The sequence below is a fragment of the Phyllostomus hastatus genome, unplaced genomic scaffold (genome assembly GCF_019186645.2).
Source record: "Phyllostomus hastatus isolate PE091 unplaced genomic scaffold, TTU_PhHast_1.1 phas_scaffold_93, whole genome shotgun sequence".
Taxonomy (NCBI): Eukaryota; Metazoa; Chordata; class Mammalia; order Chiroptera; family Phyllostomidae; genus Phyllostomus; species Phyllostomus hastatus.
The window spans coordinates 4,787,128-4,808,853 of NW_025334042.1; the positions used below are offsets into that span (position 1 = coordinate 4,787,128).

A 21,726-nucleotide genomic window follows, 5' to 3' on the forward strand; every position below is an offset into this window, starting at 1 on the left:
TGGCCATCTCCCTCAGGGGCATGACAAACTACTTCTTTGACTGAGTCCCTTTAGCACACTCCCCTGCCGGTCACAGGAGCACTGCTCAACTGTGACTACACCCCGCATGGAAGGACAGAGCCTTTGCAGCCCGCTTTATTCTTGCAGAGACAGATTATATGCTTTCTACAGGCAGGCGGACCCCAAAAGGAAGACACAGAGCTACTCATGCCCTAGTGTGTCATGCCAAAAGCACCAGCTGTGCAAGTCCTTTCTCCTCTCCTGTGGAGACCACAGAGGGGAAGAATCCAGAAATATTTCTGCATTGGAGCTACTGCCACACAGAAGAAATAAATAAAGTGTTTTCTCCTAACAGCATGGAAAGAGGAAAGCCATGGGCATGATAGTTATAGCCTCACATTAGAATGGATAATTATTTATACAATGTATGTGGGTATATTTAACATCCATGTGTGTTTATATATATGTGCCATATATATACATATGATATATATATATATATATCACCCATGTATCAGAAAAGAGCTAACACTATAAACACCACAATGTTGTCTCAGGCTGACAGGATAAACCATTATGAATAATATTTATTTCTTTGTTTAATTCTTTATATTTTCTAAATCTTCTAGCATGAGTATATTTAATTTTTGTAATTACAGAGATGGATTTTTAAACTCAAATTAATTATAAGAAATAGACACTAATATAGATTAGGTTTGAGTTCAACTTACAATCAATATAACACAGTCCTCAGAAAACTTATATTGCTTTCACTAATTAGAAGCAGTTTTAAAACACTTAAAATACAATAAACTGATTTTTTCTGTTCCTGAGTGGTGTACTAGTCAAAGTATCAGAGGCATATTAGTTGCCAATCAAACATCACTTGTGTTAAATCAATTCTGTGTGTTTCAAATGGTTAGGCCTTTCAGGTGAGCCACTTACTAAACATCTCAGGAGCAGAGCCCAGCTTTCCTCTGCCTGCCACGGAAGTCGTATTCTGCCCCTGAGCAGCTACACAGTGCTGATTATGCCGATTCATGTATTCCTTCATTTCATAAAGATTTATTATTTTTTAAAGATTTTATTTATTTCTAGACAAACAGGAAGAGAGGGAGAGAAACATCAATGTGTTGTTGCCTCTTGTATGCCTCCAAGTAGGGAACCTGGCCCGCAACCCAGGCATGTGCCCTGACTGGGACCTGAACCAGCAACCCTTTGGTTCATAGGCTGGCACACAACCCACTGAGCCACGCCAGACAAGGCACAAAGATTTATTAAATACCTACTGTATGGCAGGCACTGTTCCAGGTCCTAGGGCTACAGCAGAGAACCAGACCCACAAAGTCCCACATCAGTGAGGCCTACATTTTAGTAAAAAGGGGATACAGCAAATAAATAAATAAGTAACTGTTATTTAGTAATAAATGCTGTAGGAAAAATAAAGCAGGGTGATGTGGCAGGGAATGGCTAAACTGAGAAGGCTTCTCAGAGGAGGTGGCACTTAAACCAGAACTGAAAGACCAGAAGGAGTCACTGTGCTGTAATGATGAACTCTCCAGAAAGCGGCAGGTGAATGCCCAGGCCATGAGGTAAAACTGAGCATGGCTTATACGAGGAACTGGAGGAAGGGCAGCATGAGTGCCGGATGGTAGATGAGGTTCAGAGCCAGATAAAGTAGGGCCTTGTAGGCCCATGTAATTGAATTTGACACTAAATGAGATAGAAAGTCATTGGAGGATTTTAAAAGAGAAGGAAAAGCTGAACTAATTGTAAAAAAAAAATTCTAAATTGATACAAACACTAAGAGACTATAAACAGCAGTTTTATGTCATTTTCTTGTCTGAAACAGTTTATAGGGAGCATAGTTTGTCTAGGGCATCACAGAGAGTAAGCTGGCAGAACTCAGAGATAAATGACAATAATAATAGAACATGCAATACTGACATCAAAACCACATTAGAAACAAAAGCAATAAAACAGATTCTGCTGAAAATATATAAGGACACAGAGCAGATTTGAGAAAATGTCAATTCAGTAAAGATACACAAATGGTAAGAGAATATTAGTACATGAAATAAATAAAGGGTTCAGAGAGAAAGACAAGGGATATACAATTGCATAATTGGTGTCCTTGAAGGTGAACCAAAAATATTTAGAAAAAAATGACTCAAATGTAAAATGGGAGAAAATATTTCTGAAATCAAGAGCCTGGAATCTGTAGACTTCAAGGGCATGCCATGCTGCAGGAACTATTAACCCAAAGAAATGTCCTGGTGAAGTTTAAAAATGAAGATTTCAATCAGATTACAGATAAAAAAAAAGCAAGTTGTCTTCAGGACAGACTAGCCTCAGGCCAGGGTATTTTTCATAGCAACTTTCAATGACAGAAGGCACCAAAATAATAGCAGCAGAATTCAAAGGCAAAAAATAAAAATAAAAATTGAATCAAGAATTTAATATCCAGCCAAGATGTTATTTATTGTCAAAGGGACCATAAATACATTTGCAAACATATAATGCCTCTGGAAATACAGCACTCATGAGCCCAACTTGAAAAAAAATCTTTGATAATGAAACCCAGCTAAAGAAGAGATAAAGAAATAAATGAAAATTCAAAATAAAGAATTCAGGAATGGTGACATCCTTCAAAAAAAAAAGAGACTGATCTTGAGCATTGAATCCATTTGAACATATAACTAACACTGTTGAACTTTAGAAATTCTAGTTCACAGAATACATTCATCAATGTCAATGATGCTAACACAACCCCAGTGTCTTAGTGACTTAATGCAAAGAAAAACATGTTTAATTCATGTCACTGCTTACAGAGGGGTGTTGGGCAGGGCTTCTGCTTTAAGAAGTGATTCAGGGCCCCAGGCACCTTCCATTGTGTAACTCTGTCATTTTCAGTAGAGTCTTAGGGTCACCCTAAGCCTGTTGGCAGAGGGAAGAGAGAGGGAGAAAGTAGACAAGGCACACTTCTTAACCGCCTGGACTGAAATGTCATTTCACTGCACTTACATAACTGGTGAGAAATACTATGTGGCTGCACCCAGACATGAACAGGCTGAGTTTCCAGGAGGAAAAAATAATTTAGTGAGTGGTCTCTATTGCATAAAATATAATGTAAATATCATAAAACATAATAATATAAAATAATAGTATAATTATTAAAACTGGGTGGTGCCCTGGCTGGTATAGCTCAATTGGTTGGGCATCATCCTGCAAACCAAAAGGTCTCTGGTTCATTTCCCAGTCAGGGTCCATGCCTGGTACTGGGTCCGGTCCCCAGTCAGAATATGTGCAAGAGGCAACTAATCAATGTTTGTCTCCCCTTCTTCTTACTCCCTCCTTTCCCTTCCTTCTATAATAAATAAAAAAAAATTTAAACTGGGTGGTGATGATAAAAATTGGTGGGAAGAGATGTACATTTTCTTATTTTCATAGCAAGAAGTGAATAAATGCTTTCTAAAGTTTACAAATTAAGAAATAAAGGTTTATATATTATCATATAATATTTAATATTTTAAATATAGACATTGGAAGAAAATTATAGAACAACAAGAACAAAAGGCCATATAGCAAAACCCAGAAAACTAAAGAAGTAAAAACACAAATAAACAAAATAAGGTAACACAAAATAAAGTAATACAATACATTTATATCGGTTAAAGTAATAAAAGTGAATGGGATAAGTATCCTATTAAGAGTAAGGAATTACTAGATAAGAATTAATATATGATATTTGACAATAGTATATATTACAAATACAGAATATAATGCAGATATATTAATAAGAGGAAAAAGCAATGTGTATGGTTTCATCCTTGTATTTAATAGTAATATACACGATGTATAATAATACCTATTACTTGTGTATAATATATACATAAAATATTTGGAAGGATACATAAGAAATAGCTATGCTATTTCTAGGTGTTGGAATGAAGGATGAGGAGAGGACAAGTATGCTTTCACTTTTTACTGTATATCTTTCTGAACGTTAAATTTTTTGAAATGTGAAGTTTTTATTATAAAAATTTAAACAAAAATGAACTGTAGTTTAACTGAGACTACTACTGGAGAGCTGAAAGATGCAAGCACAGGAAGGGGAGGAGAGCTCAGGGAAGGCTTTGAGCTGGGTTTCCAAGAAGTAAGTTCTTCCTCCAGCCAGTGATCTACAGATGCAGACACAGTGCGCAAAGGGTGCAGCACGTTCAGTGTGCTGTATGTAGCTGCAGTGCAGTGTGCATGGTGGAAAGGGCTGGGAGGTGAGACTGAAGGAACCGAGGAGTTAGAACCTTCCATTAGAACATGAGGTTTCCTTCAAGTACTTGAAGCAGAACACTGGGGTAGCATCTTACACAGATCACAGTGGTGTCGCTTTGGGGCATGAGTTAGAGCTCATAGTCCAGATAAACACGGTGGTGGCCTGACCTATGGTGAGGGAAATATGAAGGAAAGATGACTCAACATTAAACATATATTTAGAAAGCAGAATAGGCAGGACTTGATAATTAACTGGATGTCATGATGATGGGGTGACACATCAGGAAAAGAGAGTCAAGTCAATATGATGTTGGTATATGGTACTTCATTCTTCTGTATAAAATATAGAATTAGAAGTGAATTTGATGGTGGATGAGGAGAGGGAAAATGTAAGTTCAGTTAGGGTCATGCTGAGTTTGCGGTATAAGTGGAACATTAAGGTAGAGGGAAGCAGGTGTAAGACTCTTAAAAAGGTGAGGATGTGAAATACAGAAATAAAAATCGTTAGTTTGTAAGCAATAGCAAGCAGAGGACAATGCAGAGAATGACAAGAAGGGACTGAGTGATGGTATAAAGACTTCCCATAGGTCAGGGGTTCCTACAAGGTTCAAAGACATGAACAGAGAAACTTTTGCTTTTATTCCTGGAAATCACTAGCCAGTCTAACTGCTGGCCAGAAAAGGGAGGCTCCTTACCAAGAATGGGGTTAGAGATTCCAGGTAGCAAAGAAGACACGTTAGTGAGAGAGAAGTGGGTGGATTCCTCCTGACAGGCATTGTTCCTGAAGGAAGCTGAGTTCTTTTGTGTCTGTTGGGGATTGAGACTGGCCTTCTCCCAGGGACTTTGAGGCCTTCCCTTTGGGAAGCCAGATGGCCATTTGGCCTTCTTCCCCCTGACAGGGCCACTGGATGTGGCCTGACTCTTACTGGGGGTGGCAGTCCAGGCTGCCTAATAACATCAAGAGGGGGCTAATATTTAGAAACCTGCACCTCTCCCAGGCAAAACTAATTCAGCCATCCTTCCGAAAAAAAAAAAAAAAAGAAAGCTAAAAGCTAATCCCATAGTTTGAATTTGAACACAATGTTGGTACCTAAATTCAAATGCTACATTTTTATCAGTTGCATCAGACTGATTTATCTCTAACCCTCATGCTTCACCTACGTTAGTGGGCAGTCTGGTGACCAAAGAAAGTCTTATTACAAAGTGGTGCTTCCTTTGTTGGGGGAAGCAGTAGTAAGGGGAAGGACCTAGGCCACAGGTAAAAGGAATCGACTCCAGAAGCTCTTAATAAGGCAGAGGCCCTATAAATTTAAATATAGATAGAATTTTAAATCTTTAAATTTTTTATTAGGTTGTTTAATTTTTTCTGTATGTTTATATATGTGTAATATCAATAAAAACACTCAATTGTTCTTGGATAGTAACTATTTAAATTATTTACTACTGTGAAGTGAGTTAGCATTTGCATTGAGAAAGAGCATTTTAATCTCTTTGAAATTAAAAACTTAAATCATTTGTGTGTTAAAGGATAGAAATAGCCAAATGGGTTGAACATTCAGACAAAAATACATCTTTTACTGTTGGTTGGTAAGTTTAAAGTTGTAACACTGCTGTTATTGCCATGGACATTTATATTCTATCCCTGTGTTACAACTTCACGTAATAGGATGAGGAGGAGCAGTGCAGTTCTAGCTTCTATCCAAAAGCGTATATCCTCTAACTGCAGCAAATCATATGCTTTTATTTTCTCTGAAATACAATTCTCATTTTGTCTTTTTTTAATTGCATTCATGTATAATGTCTGACACTTATTAGGCCCTCAAATATATATTTTTCTGTTTGTACTGCACTTCATCACCATTTTATGGGGAATAGTCAGAAACATGTGCATGCACTGTGCAGGCAGTCCAGCTTTTCACAGGCAAGCAGACAACTGGGGCAAATTACTCAAATGTTTTGATGCATGAACCGGGTGCTTACAGTTTTAAGCTAATTACTTCAACTCATTCCTTTGAGTTAGGTAGTCTAAATTTGTGTTTCAAATGCACAGCTCTACCCTTTTTGCCTTTTTTATAATTTTTATTCATGAGTTCCCATTTCATTTCCATTTATCATGCAGTCTGAGAAACTTGGACTTGAATCCTGTTTCCACAGTTACAAGCCTCAAGATAATCATGGCCCTGAGAATTGAGTTCTCGAGAGTATACACAACACTCTCGACTTTCAGGTCTCAGCTTAAACCATTGGCTCCAAATTTTGCCCGTGGGGATCAGGGACAGTGCCTGCCTGCTCACTCTGCCTGACAAACATTGCTGGGGAGCCAGGAGTCAACGATTCCTCATCAGGGTCTGTGGGAAGTAGGAACCCATCTTTGCCTGGCAAAGGAAGGGGAGTAAACAATCTCAGATACAGTGTCTCTTATCTATCAGCAGCTTCCACAACTTCACAAAACTGAAAGTCAGCTGTTGGGTAAAAGGAGCATTTATTTTTTAGAGCCACCAGGTGGACTGAGTTTTTCTAATTTCTTGGGTTTTCCAGGTGAATACATAAAGCATGCTTAAAAACATGTTTTGGCTTCCAGCCACAATGGAGGCATAGGTAAATAGACTGTAAATTTACCTCCTCGCACAACCAAAAGAAGGACAACAAATTTAAAAACAAAAAACAACCAGCACTGCCAGAAAATCAAACTGTATAGAAGTCCGACAACCGAGGAGTTAAAGAAGAAATATTCATCCAGACCAGTAGGAGGGGCAGAGACAGGCAGCTCAGGTGGAGAGGACTCCCAGCAAGGCTGCAGCTGCAGGACTGAGTGGGTGGGTGAAGTGTCAGTTGGAGGTCCTACATCAGCATGTGGATAACCAGGAGGAACAACTGGGGAGCAAAACAAATCACACAACCCAAGGTTCTAGTGCAGGTTCCAGTGCAGGAACATAAAGTCTCAAAACTTCTGACTGAAAAACCTGTGGGAATTGCAGCAGCAGGAGAAACTCCCAGCCTCACAGGAGAGGTCATTGGTGAGACCCACAGGGTCTTAAAATGTACACAAACCCACCCATCTGGGAATCAGCACCAGAAAGGCCTGATTTGCTTGTGGGTAGTGGAACACATGACTGAAAGCCAGCCAAGAGTTGAGCAAGCCACACTGTTCCCTCTCAGACCCCTGCCCTACACACAGCACCATAACACAGCTAAGTGGGTCGCCTTGCCCTGGTGAATACTTAAGGCTCCACCCCTTACAATGTAACAGGCATAGAGACACAAAAAATATGGCCCTAATGAAAGAACAAATCAAAACTCCAGAAAAAATACAACTAGGCAATGAAGAGATAGTCAACCTATCAGATGCAGAGTTCAAAACTCTGGTAATCAGGATGCTCACAGGATTGGTTGAGTATGGTAACAAAATAGAGGAAAAAGTGAAGGCTATGAAGAGTGAAATAAAGGAAAATGCACAGGGAACCAACAGTGACAGGAAGGAACCCAGGACTCAAATGAACGGTTTAGACTAGAAGGAAGAAAAAAATACTCAACCACAACAAAATGAAGAAACAAGAATTCAAAAAAATGAGAAGAGGCTTAGGAACCTCCAGGACAACATTAAACATTCAAACATCAGAATCATAGGGGTGCCAGAAAGAGAAGAGGAAGAGCAAGAAATTGAAAACTTACCAGTATTTGAAAAAGTAATGAAGGAAAACTTCCCCAATCTGGTGAAGGGAATAGACTTCCAGGAAGCTCAGAGAGTCCCAAAGAAGTTGAACCCAAGTAAGCACACGCCAAGGCACATCACAATTACATTACCCAAGAATAAAGAGAGAATCATAAAAACAGCAAGAGAAAAGGAGACAGTGGCCTACAAAGGAGTTTCCATAAGACTATCAGTTGATTTCTCAAAAGAAATCTTGCAGGTAAGAAGAGGCTGGAAAGAAGTATTCCAAATCATGAAAGGCAAGCACCTACATCCAAAATTACTCTATCCAGCAAAGATCTCATTTAGAATGGAAGGGCAGATAAAGTGCTTCCCAGATAAGGTCAAGTTAAAGGAGTTCATCATCACCAAGCCCTTATTATATGAAATGTTAAAAGGATTTATCTAAGAAAAAGAAAATTATCAAAACTATGAACAGTAAAATGACAACAAACAACTATCAACAACAGAACCTAAAAAAAACAAAAACAAAAATAAACTAAGCAAACAATTAGAACAGAAAGAGAATCACAGAAATGAAGATCATGTGAGGGATTATCAGTGGGGAAGTGGAGGGGACAATGGGGAAAAAGCACAGGGAATAAGAAACATAAATGGTAGGTACAAAATAGACAGGGGAGGCTAAGAATAGTATAGGAAATGTAGAAGCCAAAGAACTTGTATGTATGAGCCATGGACATGAACTAAGGGGGAGGAATGCAGGTGGGAGGGGGTACAGAGTAGAAGGGAGTAAAGGGGGAAAACGGGACAACTGTAGTAGCATAATCAATAAAATATATTTAAAAGGGAAATACACACACACACACACACACACAATGTTTTGCCCTGGCTGATGTGGCTCAGTGGATTGAGTGCCAGCCTTTGAACTAAACGGTTACCAATTCGATTCCCAGTCAGGGCACATGCCTGAGTTGTGGGCCAGGTCCCCAGTAGGGAATGTGCGAGAGGTAACCACACATTGCTGTTTCTCTCCTTCTCTTTCTCCCTCCCTTCCCCTCTCTCTAAAAATAAATAAATAAATAATATTTTTAAGTATAATGTTTTTCTCATGACTGCATTTTCAAATCCTACTTTTCCTTCTGGATTGAGCTCATCTTATTTTCTGTATTAAATTTTGTTGTTAAATATTGGGAACATTTTTGGACTATAGAAAAGTGCAAAAGTGCAGAGAATAACAATTGTGTTCCATCAGATAGTTTTATTTAATTTTAAAAAAGTATTATTGATGGTGTTGAAGTAGCTTTTCTACCTAATCCCAACATAAGTCTCTTCCCCTCTCCCCAAAAGCTAGCTGTACCTTATAGCTGGGCTGTTAGGTTAGTTTTTGAATGTTTGTGCCCTTTTCTGGATCTTGGATTTTTTCAAGGAGTACAGTTCCAGCTCTCCAGTGTGTCCAAGCCCTGGCACCCCTTCCCCCATGAAAACATTAAAAGATCCCAAGGTAGAAAGGTGCTCTGGAGCTTCAGCTGGGTGCACCATTTTTACTGATAACCACTAGCCCTATTTTTCACTTCCCCAGCTCCCTCTGAATCCTCTAGCATTGAGCATTTGGTCCAGTTTCCAGTCACTTATTTTGTACCAGCTATATGGATAGAGGATGTATTATTGCCTAACGAGACTATAAAATTTTGAAGCACTATCATTCTCCTTTTAGACCAAACTGGGAGAAGACCCTTGTGAGTTGTTCCACTAGAGTAGTTGACACTTGTGAGACAATCTCTTTATCAGAGAAGGGTATACATAGAAGTGTGCCTCATTTTATGGCATAGATGATATGCAGCCATCCAACAGTTATTGATAACCTACTATGAATTAAACATTATAAAAGTATAAAAAATGCATAAAGATTTATAATGCATTATTAAAAAATCAAAAAATGAATGAGAAGCTATTACAACAGATACCACAAAATACAAAGAATCATAAGAGACTACTATGAACAATTATATGTCAACAAATTGGACAGCCTATAAGAAATGGATAAATTCCTAGAAACATACAATTTACTAAAACCAAATTATGAAGAAATAGAAAATTTGACCAGTCTGATTAATAGTAAGGAGATTGAATCAATAATCAAAAACCTCCTAACAAAGTCCAGGACCAGATGACTTCACTGGTAAATTCTACTAAACATTCAAAAAAAGAAAAAAAAAGAGTTAATACCAATTCTTCTCAAACTCTTCCAAGAAACAGAAGAGTAGGAAACTCTTTCAAACTCACTTTACAAGGCCAGAATTACCCTGGTATCAAAACCAGACAAGGATGTCACAAGAAAAGGAAATTATAGGTAAATATCCCTGATGAACACAGGTGCAAAAATCCTCAACAAAATATTAGCAAACTGAATTCAAAAATGCATTAAAAGGATGTTTTACCATGATCAAGTGGGATTTGTTACAGAGTTACAAAGATAGTTCAACATCTGCAAATTAGTCAATGTTATACACCACACTAACAAAGTTAAGAATAAAAATTATATGATCATATCTATAAATGTAGAAAAGGCATTTGACAAAATTCAACATTCATTTGTGATAAATACTCAATAAGGAGGGTGTAGAGGGAACATATCTCAGCATAACAAAGGTCATATATGACAAGCCCACAGCTAACATATTCAACAGTGAAAAGCTGAAAGCTTTTCTAAGATCAGGAACAAGGTAAGGATGTTCACTCTCTCCACTTTTATTCAACATAGTAAAGGAAGTCTTAGCCAGATCAATTAGGCAAGAAAAAGAAATTAAAAGCATCTGAATTGGAAAGGAAGTAAAACTGTCACTATTTGCAGGTGACATGATAGATATATATATAGAAAACCCTAAAGATGCCATCAAAAAACTGTTAGAACTAGGAAATTAATTCAGTAATGTTACAGGATACAAAATGAATACAAATAAATTTGTTGCATTCCTATACACTAATAATGAACTATCAGAAAGTGAAATTAAGGATGCAATCCCATTTACAGCTTCATCAAAAAGAATAAAATACCAGCCCTGCCTGGTGTAGCTCAGTGGATTGAGCGTGGGCTGGGAACCAAAGTGTCGCAGGTTCCATTCCCAGTCAGGCCACATACCTGGGTTGCAAGCCATGGCCCCCAGCAACCGCACATTGATGTTTCTCTCTCTCTCTGTTTCTCCCTCCCTTCCCTCTCTAAAGATAAATAAATAAAATCTTTTAAAAAATAAAAAATAATAAAAAATAATAATGAAATACCAAGGAATAAGTTTAACCAAAGAGGTAAAAGACATGTGTGCTGAAAACTACAAGACAGTAAATGGAAAGATATTTGGTGCTCATGAATTGGAAAAATGAATATTGTTAAAATGTCCACACTAACTAAAGAATCAACAGATTTAATGCAATATTTTTATAAAAATTCTAAAGACATTTTTCACAGAAATAGAACCAATAACCCCCAAAACTATATGGAACTACGAAAGACCCCAAGTAGCCAGTAATGTTGATAAAAAAAAAAAGAACAAAGCTGGAGGTAGCACACTCCCTGGCTTCAGATCCTATTACAAAGCTATAGTATTTAAAACAGCATGACATTGGCATAAAAACAGACACATAGGTCAATGGAACTGAATAGAGAACCCAGAAATATACCCACAGATAATTTATGGCAAAGGAGTCAAGAATATGTAATGGGTAAAGGACAGTGTTGGGAAAACTAGACAGCCACATATAAAAAAGTAAACTGGACCACTATCTTACACCATACATGAAAATTAACTGTAAATGGATTAAAGACTAGAATGCAAGCATAAAACTCCTAGAAGAAAACATATACGGTAAACTCTTTGACATAGGCCTTGGTGATGTTTTTTTTTAACCTGACACCAAAAGTTAAAGCAAAACAAAACCAAAAATAAGCAAGTGGGACTCCATTGAACTAAAAAGCATCTGCACAGGAAAATAAACCATTAACAAAATAAAAAGGCAACCTACTGAATAGGAGAAAATATTTGCAAATCATATATCTGATAAGATGTTAATATACAAAATACAAAGAACTCATACAACTCAGTAATGAAAAAGTCCAGTTTAAAAATGGATGGGAGATATGAATAGGCCTTTTTCCAAAGATTGCCAACAAGTACATGATCAGATGCTCAACATTATTAATTATCAGGGAATGCAAATCAAAACCATAATGGGATATCACCTCACACTTATTACAATGGCTATTATCAAAAAGACAAGACGAGGATGTGGAGAAAATGGAACTCTTGTGTACTGTTGGTGGGAAAGTACAAAAAATTGGTGCCACCACTATGGAAAACAATATAGAAGTTCCTCAAAAAATTAAAAACAGTATTATCATATGATCCAGGAATTCTACCTCTAGGTATTTAAAGAAAATGAAAAAAAAACCTAACTTGAAAAGGTGTATGCACCCCCCAATTCACCGCAGTATTACTTAAAATAACCAAGATATGGAAACACCCTAAGTGTCCATCGATGGAAGAATAAAGAAAATGTGATACACACACACAATAGAATGATATTCAACTACAAAAGAAAGATGAAATCTTGCCATCTGCACCAGTGTGGATGGACTTCAAGGGCATTCATTATGCAAGGTGAAATAAGTCAGAGAAATACAAATACCAAGTGATCTTTTATGTGAAGCCTAAAAAAGAAGAAAACCAAGCTCACAGATAGATACAGAGAACAGATTGGTGGTTGACAGAAGCAGGGGGTGGAGGATGGAAGAAATGGTCAAGGGGAGTAAAAATAAAATATTACCAAGTATGTATATGTTTGAAGCGTATAAAGACTTGTTTTCCTCATCTTACACAATATCTCAAGTGATTATGAGACCTTTTTGAAAAGAGATAGTTAACCAGTTTGTGATTTAAATGTAGTAATGGCACCCAGGACTTAAATTAAATCTGTATGATTAATTTCATGACTTGATTTATATTTTAGGAATTTTAAAATATTTAGTTTTTTTCCAAAACTACTTGAGAATTACGAGTGTTTGCCCAAACAATTGAATAAGAATTGTTAACCTTAGACTAAATTACCAGTACCATTTGTTTCTTTACCAGAGCTTGAAAATACATTACTGCACCTCATTCTTTGCCTTGCATTGGCACAGGATCACTATACAGAGAAACTGCTAAGTCTGGTGTTGTGGAACTTCCACAGCACCTTCCTGTCTGTGACTGTGTGTGAACACAAATTAAAGCTGTCCTTCAGCTTGGATTATGGAAATACACTTGGCCATGTGTTCCATTCCATCATCTGGACTTGAAATGAAGCTAAGTAAACCAACACACATCTTAGTGAAATTTCTTTGTAAACTGATCATTCATAAACCTTATTGATTATAACTAGACAAATTGCATTATTATACAGTGTACCATCTTTTTAACTAACACCATTTAAAATTTCACACAAAACATCCCTATAACATTATCTCTATAAAAAATGCAACAAAGCACCATGAGGGTAAAATTTACCCAAGTCAGAAATTGTAATGGTCAGTCATTAGTTGCAAACTTAATATCCAAACACTTAACTATAATTTGGATTTCTTTTTTCTTTATTTTCCAGACACTGCAAATGGATGTCAACAAGCTGAACATAACCTTGCTTCGAATATTCCGCCAGGGAGTGGCAGCAGCTTTGGGACTCCTTCCCCAGCAAGTGCACATCAACCGCCTCATTGTAAGATGCCTCCATTTCACGTTCTCAGACACGGGCTTTGATCTGCATGGGAGGATTCAGTAATAAAGAACAGCAACTAAAAGCACCCATGCCATAGCATCTATAGCATACTATAGTCCTATGGCCTTGAGCCCAATCTGGCACACCAGCGGTGTTTGTGAGGAAGCTCAATGGCCTTACCCCACAGTCATTCATTTACATGTTGTCAATGGCTGCTTTTGGGGTACAGTGGCAGCTGAGCCATTCTAACATTGTTTAGCTAAATCGAAGGTTAGGTCACTTGCTGCCTGGCCCTTTACAGAAAAAGCTTATCAATTCTCTCATAGTTCAAGGCTTAGTTCCCTGCTAGGTATGAATAACAGGGCACAAAATACTTGTCTTACCAACCTGACACCACACCCCAAACATTCTTTCTAATAGTGAAACCTCCTGTATCAGTTAAAGCCCTGCCCCCAGGCAGTATCTATGAAACTCGTTCAAATACAGCGGTAGGATGTAGGATACTGAATGGACAGGCAGAAGATTTTGATTAAAAATAAAGAAACACCAATCCTTGAGAACAGTGGTCCAAATGGAGAGCAAGAATAGATGGTCCTGAAGAGCCTAGGGAAAATCGAATAGGTGTGTGGGGTGGGGGTGAGGCATACCCAAAGGATTTTTTGCATAGAGTCCACTTTAGACCTATCAATCAATCAGTCACCTATATCCTCTCTTCCCTCTCTTTACTCAAGGTTTGGAAACCTTGATATCATCCAACTCCTTGTGCCCATCTGGACTTGAAGGTGGGCGTGAGCAAAGGCAGAGAAAGGCAAATTCAAAGCAGATGATTCTCTCTTTATAAAAAGCTAATTACCTAAGGTTCCTGTTAAAAAGGGACTTCGGAATCATCTTACAGATTTAAAATCGTCCCTAATCCCCACTGCAATGGGAACTCGAGCAAGCAGCACACGGCACGTTCTCCTTGCCTTAAATTGCTCTTCTCCAGGCTCAGGCTCAGCTTTCCACTAAATCAACATCTTCATTTCTGGCTCTGGAAAGAATTTGCTTTTTAATTTGCTTTAGGGTTTTTGGTTTGTTTGTTTGTTTGTTTGTTTGCTTTTCATTTTTTATGTGTGTGGATGGGTGAGTTGTTTTAGTCCCTATAATAACTTTATCCTGTAAACCGACTATTTAGGGGGACTAAATAAGCTTAAAAACCAAAGTTTTTAACTCAGTACCAGAGTAGAGGAAATACAGTACTTCCCAATATTCTAAAAGAGGGAAATAGGCTTTATATGCAAGGCATACCTTGCTTAAATGAGAAGTTTCCGGTACTATAGATGTCTTAGCTCTAGATTTAGATTTTTTATATACTTAGATATCTTAGATGTACTTTTATACATATTTAAATATTTAATTAAACACTACATATATTTATATGTATTTAATGAGCACAATCGCTCTTTGCAGGGATAGAAGGGAGGCTTGCCTCACCCAGGCAGGGATAGTCCTGCCCCGGGAGAATGTTAGTGGCATTTATACACACCTGTTTCTAAGAGTCGTTATCATAATGGTTGAGTTATGAGGATGCCCGAGACAGCGGAGCACAGGGATGAAGAGCATTTACTTTGGAGACAGCCAGAGCTGTACTCCCTCTCCAGAGTGGCCAAGTCTCAGCTGTATGACCTTAGGCAAGCTACTTATGTTTCTTCATTTGCAAAATTGAGAGAATAATAACACCCATGTGTGGGGTGGGGGTTGTTGAGCATGAAAGGAAATAACAGATTTAAGATACATAAGAGTGTGTCAAGCAAAAGAAGCAAAAGCAAACATTCTATTCCTGCTATTGTTGTTATTAGGTCATAACCTATTTAAATTATTGTAAACATGTTTGACATCAGGGTTATGCTATACTTAGTCATTGTCTGTTTTTTCCTACAAACATAGAATCGTTTTTTTTTCTGGATTGCTAGTGGTATTTTGATACTCCACTTTATACCTGACCACACCTCTGATAGCTTGCTTGCATTAAAAGAAAATTTTCTAGCATGAGAGAACTGCTTGTATCAAAAAGACGAACAATAATTCCCTTTCTAAGTATGTTATATAACTTGTAAAGAGAATCTATCAATGGCAGTGGCACTTTTGTGATGTGTTTTTATGAACATGTGTCCTGTCCACAATTTATGGTAGGAAGAAACCCTCTGTCCCCACTTCAGCTAATGAGGTAATACTGACAGGGAAGTTTCATGATATCACTGGGCAATGTATTCATTTCTACCCAAGGACAGACTTCTCAAATGTGACAATCGAGGTGAAGAACAGAATCAGGGAAGCAACTTCAAGGCTCATGTAGTGTCACCTTCCTTAGTGATCCCAGTCTTCACAGTAATACGAGTTATGAGAAAAATACATGAAGTGGAAATGTCTAATAATTGTATGATTGCATTAGGTTTTATTTAATTCATTTGATTTTAAAATGGTTCTCTAAACACAATTACTCAGGGAACATCTGAACAGTACATTTCAAAAATAATATGGAATGGAAAGTAAACCAGCATCCAATGAAATTATGTCTTGAAGTGTCTATAACTCAAAAAAAAAGCTACTTAAAGACTTCAGGCTTTGGGCTGGTATTATTAAGTGTATCAGAGAATAACTATTAAATGTAATCTCTTAAGATGCCTTTTAGGATTCTGGGAGTTTGGTTTTCTTTAATGTTTCTAGAAAAAGGTAAAAATATTTCCCAAGGTTGTTTAAAATGTCTCTTAACACAGACAAATAATCTACTTTTCCTAGGGAAAGAAGAACAGTGTGGAACTGTTTGTGTCTCCCATCACCCGAAAAGGAGGCGTTTCTGAGGCTCTGCCATCTGAGGAAGTGCTGCGCTCACTTAACATCAATGTTTTGCATCAGAGCTTATCCCAGTTTGGAATCACAGATGTGTCCCCTGAGGTATGTTGTTGCATGGAAGGTTTCATCTGAAAGTTTGCACAGTTAGTGTGACACGGTAACCCAGCCTCGAGAGGCTTTGCTACTAATGCTGTTTGTTTATGTTATTTGATAACAAAAAATCTCCCTAAGTATCAGAATTCTCTGATCATCACCTCATATATGTTTACTCCTTAAGGAAATTCATTTTCTTGTCAAAATTTCAATTTTTGACACTTTCTTCTTCAAACCTTTATGGCCCTGTAATGTATTTTGACTTCCCAGTACACTGTCTAGGATAAAGGCCATTTAGATATCTTTGCCAGTTTGGTTATTTCAGACTGAAATGCCGAAAACACACACACACACTCAGACCTTTCTTCTGCAACAGGTGCACCTCTCCTGGCTGCCTTCATTGAGAAAATAGTCACCAGATAGTCACTTGTCTCCAAAACCTTGGAATTAATTTGAAATGTTGTTTTTCTTTTGCTGAGGATCCCAGTCTTAAGAACTATGGGTGTTTTCTTCGTAGTGTTTTCCAAGTTTGATGCCATTTAAATTTCCATTACCAACCCTGCCGTTCTCACTCCTGGATGTATTCTGTCCCTTTTCTAAGATTTCCATTCCACCCCACTCTAAGAGACCCAATAGAATGACCATCATCGTGTACATATATAACTAAATTCACAGGACCACAGAATCAGAGCTTGAGGGAACATATATGAGCATGTTATAGGTACAGAAGTAAGGCCCACAGAAATGGCATGCTGCCATCAAGGTGACAAAGCACGTGAGGTTTGAAGCAACATTTAGAATCTAGACATCTTGAGTCTTTAGGCTATTCCAGTTTTCAGTAAAACATATTTCCCTCTTTTCAGCAAATGTCACAGGTCTGGGTCCTTCACAGACTGACTGGCACACATTTTACCCAGGACAATTCTTTAAAATTTAAAAACACCATTGGATTAATTTATGCTACTTCCTGTGAGCTTTCCATGACTTATATAAGCCTTCTTTCCTGTTCTGTATTCTGAATTTAAATGCCATTCTGAATGCTTTAGGAATATGGCAGCTTAGTGAGTCATCAAAATTTGTGAGAAGCTCATCATATCAAAAAAAAAAGGCATTAAAATCAAATACACATTTGGGGGTCCTCCAACACACCCTAGCCCAGTGAAAATTAAGAGCTTAGCCTGACTGCTTATCACAGAATTATTAGCCCACAAGACCCCAGGTCTGTACTGTAACAATGAAAGTGTATTTGATGGTCAAAATGTAATATTTTCTTCTGAAATTGTGGGAATTTAAGAAATATTATATTGCATGGGACTAAAAAGTATTTTAATTTTATCAAGAGCAGATTAATTGAGCGAGCCTTTTGTTCAGGCACTTCTTTTTTTAATTTTATTTTAATCGTTGTTCAAGTACAGTTTTCTGTCCTTTACTCCCATCCCAGCCCACCCCCCATCCCTCCTCACCTCCCTCTCATTTCCACCCCCCCCTCCTAGTTTTTGTCCATGTGTCCTTTATACTTGTTCCTGTAAACCCTTCCCCTTATCCCCTGAAATTCCTCCCCTCTCCCCTCTGGTCACTGGGCTCTTCTAAAAGCGGCCCAGCATCACCCTGTGACCTGAAGCTGTAACTGCAGAAACAGGAGGAAGCGCCCTCGTTGGCAGCTCCCAGCACACACGGTCCAAAGGGGCACACAGAAGCATTTGAGCAGAGTTGTTTCACCTGGGAATCATGTTGTGTGAGCTTCACCACTTCTGTATTCATCTCTGTGGTTAGTGTGTGATGACAGCTTAGGCCTCAGCCCTTTCTTTCACGTTTTCATCTAAATTATAGCTCTGCTATGGGAGCATGTTTATTAAGAGAAAAAAATGAATATTGTTATTTTGGTTTTTCGTGCTTTACAAAGATAATAGAACATCGTGAATCATGTCTCAAAGCATCTATTCCTAAACTTATATTAACTACTTTCAGGGAAAGATGTGTTTTTGTTGTTGCCATTTCTTTATTTGCTTGATTTTTTAAAATCAGAAATAACTCTTGGGAAGGAAAGAAAAATACCAAATAGAGAATTACTTTTGTTTATTATGTGTTCTCATTTTGAATCCACACTTTAGGGGAGAAAAAGACATTTTTGAAATCTTCATCTGAGCACACGTTCGTTGATTTGAGAGAGAGACAGAGAAAAACGTGGATTGGCTGTCTCTTTTGCATGCCCTATTGGGGGTCAGACCCTCAGCCTTCGGTGCCTGGGACGGTGCTTTAACCAACTGAGCTACCCAGCCAGGGCAAAGAGTTTTTAAAAAACAATTTTTATGTAATACCTAGGACACTGTAGGGACACACAAATATTATTTTATTATAAGATACTCATAAAGATAAAACTAGACTTCTTGCTTAATAAGTCAAATCACAGGGCAATAAAATTAAATTCATTATTTTAGTTTCTATTTTTAAATGTTTTTTATAAAATTAAATGCCTACTGAAGCAGTAAGCCCTGCAGTCACATTGCATGCAAAGTGGGGTTTGATGGCTGTGTTCGGTGGCACAGGACCCCAGTTTCGCAGCTCTTACACTTAGGAGGAGGAAGTTCCCTTCTCGAAATTACAGGCCAGTGTGTCAACTGATCCTTCCATGGAATATTTACAAAGATAAAATGTCACACCAAAAAACACAAACTCTAGTCCTGGAGTTTGGTGACTGTTCCCTCAGACCAGGAACGTTAGCCAGCAGTCTAAGGAATTACCATCCCGGCCAGACAGTGCTGAGGGGGGTGCAGGGTTGACACACGTCAGATCGTCCTGACTTGCGGGTCGCACAGTGGAAGTGTGGCATCCATCACACAAAACCATGTGGCCGCAGGCTTCGTCCCATTTATCTGCGTAAGTCAGTTAATGGACCACCTAATGTAGGATATTTCTACTTCATTCTTATTATGTGTTCCTCATCTCTCCTAGAGAGATATATCTCCTAAAGCCTCTATATCATATCTCCTAGCATTTGGGAATTTCTCCCACCCTCCGGGATCAGAATTGGTTTAAGAAAAAAGAAAAGGGAACACTACAGTACATCAAATTATTACACAGTATATAAAGAAGCCATTGTTATTGATACAGTGATACAGGAAACTGCCCAAATTTTAAATCATAAAACAAAACAGAACCCAAGAACGTTCACTGAAACAAAGTTAACAGGCAAAGCGATGTAGCTATGAAATAAGATGCAAAGATGATACAGCAGCATTTGCTTGGCCCAGCCATGGAGTCTCTGAACTATTGAACCCTTGGTCCCCTAACAAAAATATAAAAGGCATCACTCTAACCTTATGCAGAAGTTAGATGGGAGAGTCCTATGAATTATAATCTTTTGATTTGTGGAATCTTAACTACAAACTTTTCCATTTATTACCCTGCCCTTATCAAGTTTTTTAGATCTCTGTACAAATATAGTAGTGCTCAGCAGGAATAGCATGACTCAGAAGGAAATCTATTTACCAAGAAAGTGCAGTGACTAAGTTCTGGGAGTACAAAACATGTATCTTTCTAACTGGGAGTGGGAGAGGGGGGGTGGGAGGTTAATCCTTCCATCATCATTGCTTTGGTTAAAAGAGAAACAAAACAGTTGTCTTAAGCAGAAAGGAACATGTTGATATTCCAGGAGGTGTAGAACTATAGCAAGAAAAGAAAGAAATGAACCAGATCAGGTTAGGAACATAAAATCTCTTTCCACCCACCTAACCACCCCTTTTTATCCAGATTTTACATTAAGTAAAGCTCAGATCCTCGTACTTAAATTTGACAAGTTTATGCTGCCTACTTGAAGGCTTAACTTTAACTAGTTTGCTTTTATAGCAAGCAATAGATGCCATTTAGTTGCCTACAAAAATTTCATTTCCTGGTTTCTTGAAGAATTTTCTGTTTTATTAGTTTTCAGCTATGTTTATGGATGCACCAGAATAAAATATGATCTGGATGAGGTCAAATAGTAAAAGACAAGTTGTCACTTGAAGCCAAGATTTCCTTTCCAGGAAGATACTTGTTTTCTAACCCTGACTGATATGGCATAGTTGGTTGGGCACCATACTGCAAAGAGAAGTTTCGCTGGTTCAATTCCCAGTGAGGACACACGCCTGGGTTGAGGGTTTGGTCCCTGGTCCAGGCATGTACAGGAGGCAACAGATCCAGATCCATGTTTCTCTCCCTCTTTCGCTCTCCCTTCCCCTCTCTCTAAAAATAAATAAATAAAATCTTTTGTTTAAGATAATTGGTCTCTAATCATCTCATGAGGCAAGTATTTTCAGTTCTCCATCCACTTACCACTTACGTACTTTCAAAATATATCTCAGAATCATTCCTTATATCCAGGAATTTGTCTGTGTCTTAGAAAGTAGGCAGGATAGCATAGTGAGCATATCAATGTTTGACAAGCAAAAGGAATAGAGACTCAACAGTTTCAAGCAGCCAAAGGCTCTCTCAAATTGTTGTCAATCACGTTTTAACTCCAGTAACAGATCCTTTCCGTTCTGCCCTACTCAGTTCCCCACCAAGACTCACTTGAGTTGCAGGATAAAAGTTTTCATAAAATGTTTTCCAAGGCAAATATTTCTTTTTATCTAATTCACAAATGGTGAATGTATTCTATTAGTATTTAAAGGCTCAAAAATGATTGGCAGTGATTTCTAAGTTCAGACACAAGGACAGGTTTTATTCAAGGCTTGCTTCCTTTCCTCCTCCTCCTCTTCCTCCTCCTTTCTTCTTCTTTGAGACAATTACTATTTATTGCTCATGATTCTTTGGGTTGACCAGGCTCAGCTAGGCTGTTCTTCCATCCCACAGAGTATAGGCTGAAGTCACCCCAGTGATTACATTTGCCACTGAAATGTTCGAAATGCTCTCCTATTTCCCAGGACCTTTCTCCAAGTGGCTTTCATCATTCAATATTTTGTGGTTCGCAGCTTTCTTACTCATTGGAGACAGCATCCAAGGACAGGCACACTCTCACAGAAGCGGTGGGAGGCAGCCTTTAACAACAAGCAAACACTGGACTTGGTTTAGCCTTTATATGTTTTGCTTTTTGTGGACCACTTGATTTCAAGTTAAAGTTTCTTTAACTACAAGTCTATAAATTTCACTGAGTC

At 38.1% G+C, this 21,726-nt stretch overlaps 1 protein-coding gene across 2 annotated transcripts in view; it reads left to right on the forward strand.

Annotated features, from left to right (window-relative positions):
• PTPRR (protein tyrosine phosphatase receptor type R) overlaps positions 1–21,726 on the forward strand; it is a 242,339-nt gene that overhangs the window by 118,943 nt on the left and 101,670 nt on the right. For both annotated transcript variants that reach the window (XM_045829311.1, XM_045829312.1), the window contains 2 exons: positions 13,556–13,669; positions 16,448–16,603. In XM_045829311.1, the coding sequence (XP_045685267.1) occupies positions 13,556–13,669; positions 16,448–16,603 (270 nt within the window). The remainder of the gene's footprint in view (positions 1–13,555; positions 13,670–16,447; positions 16,604–21,726) is intronic.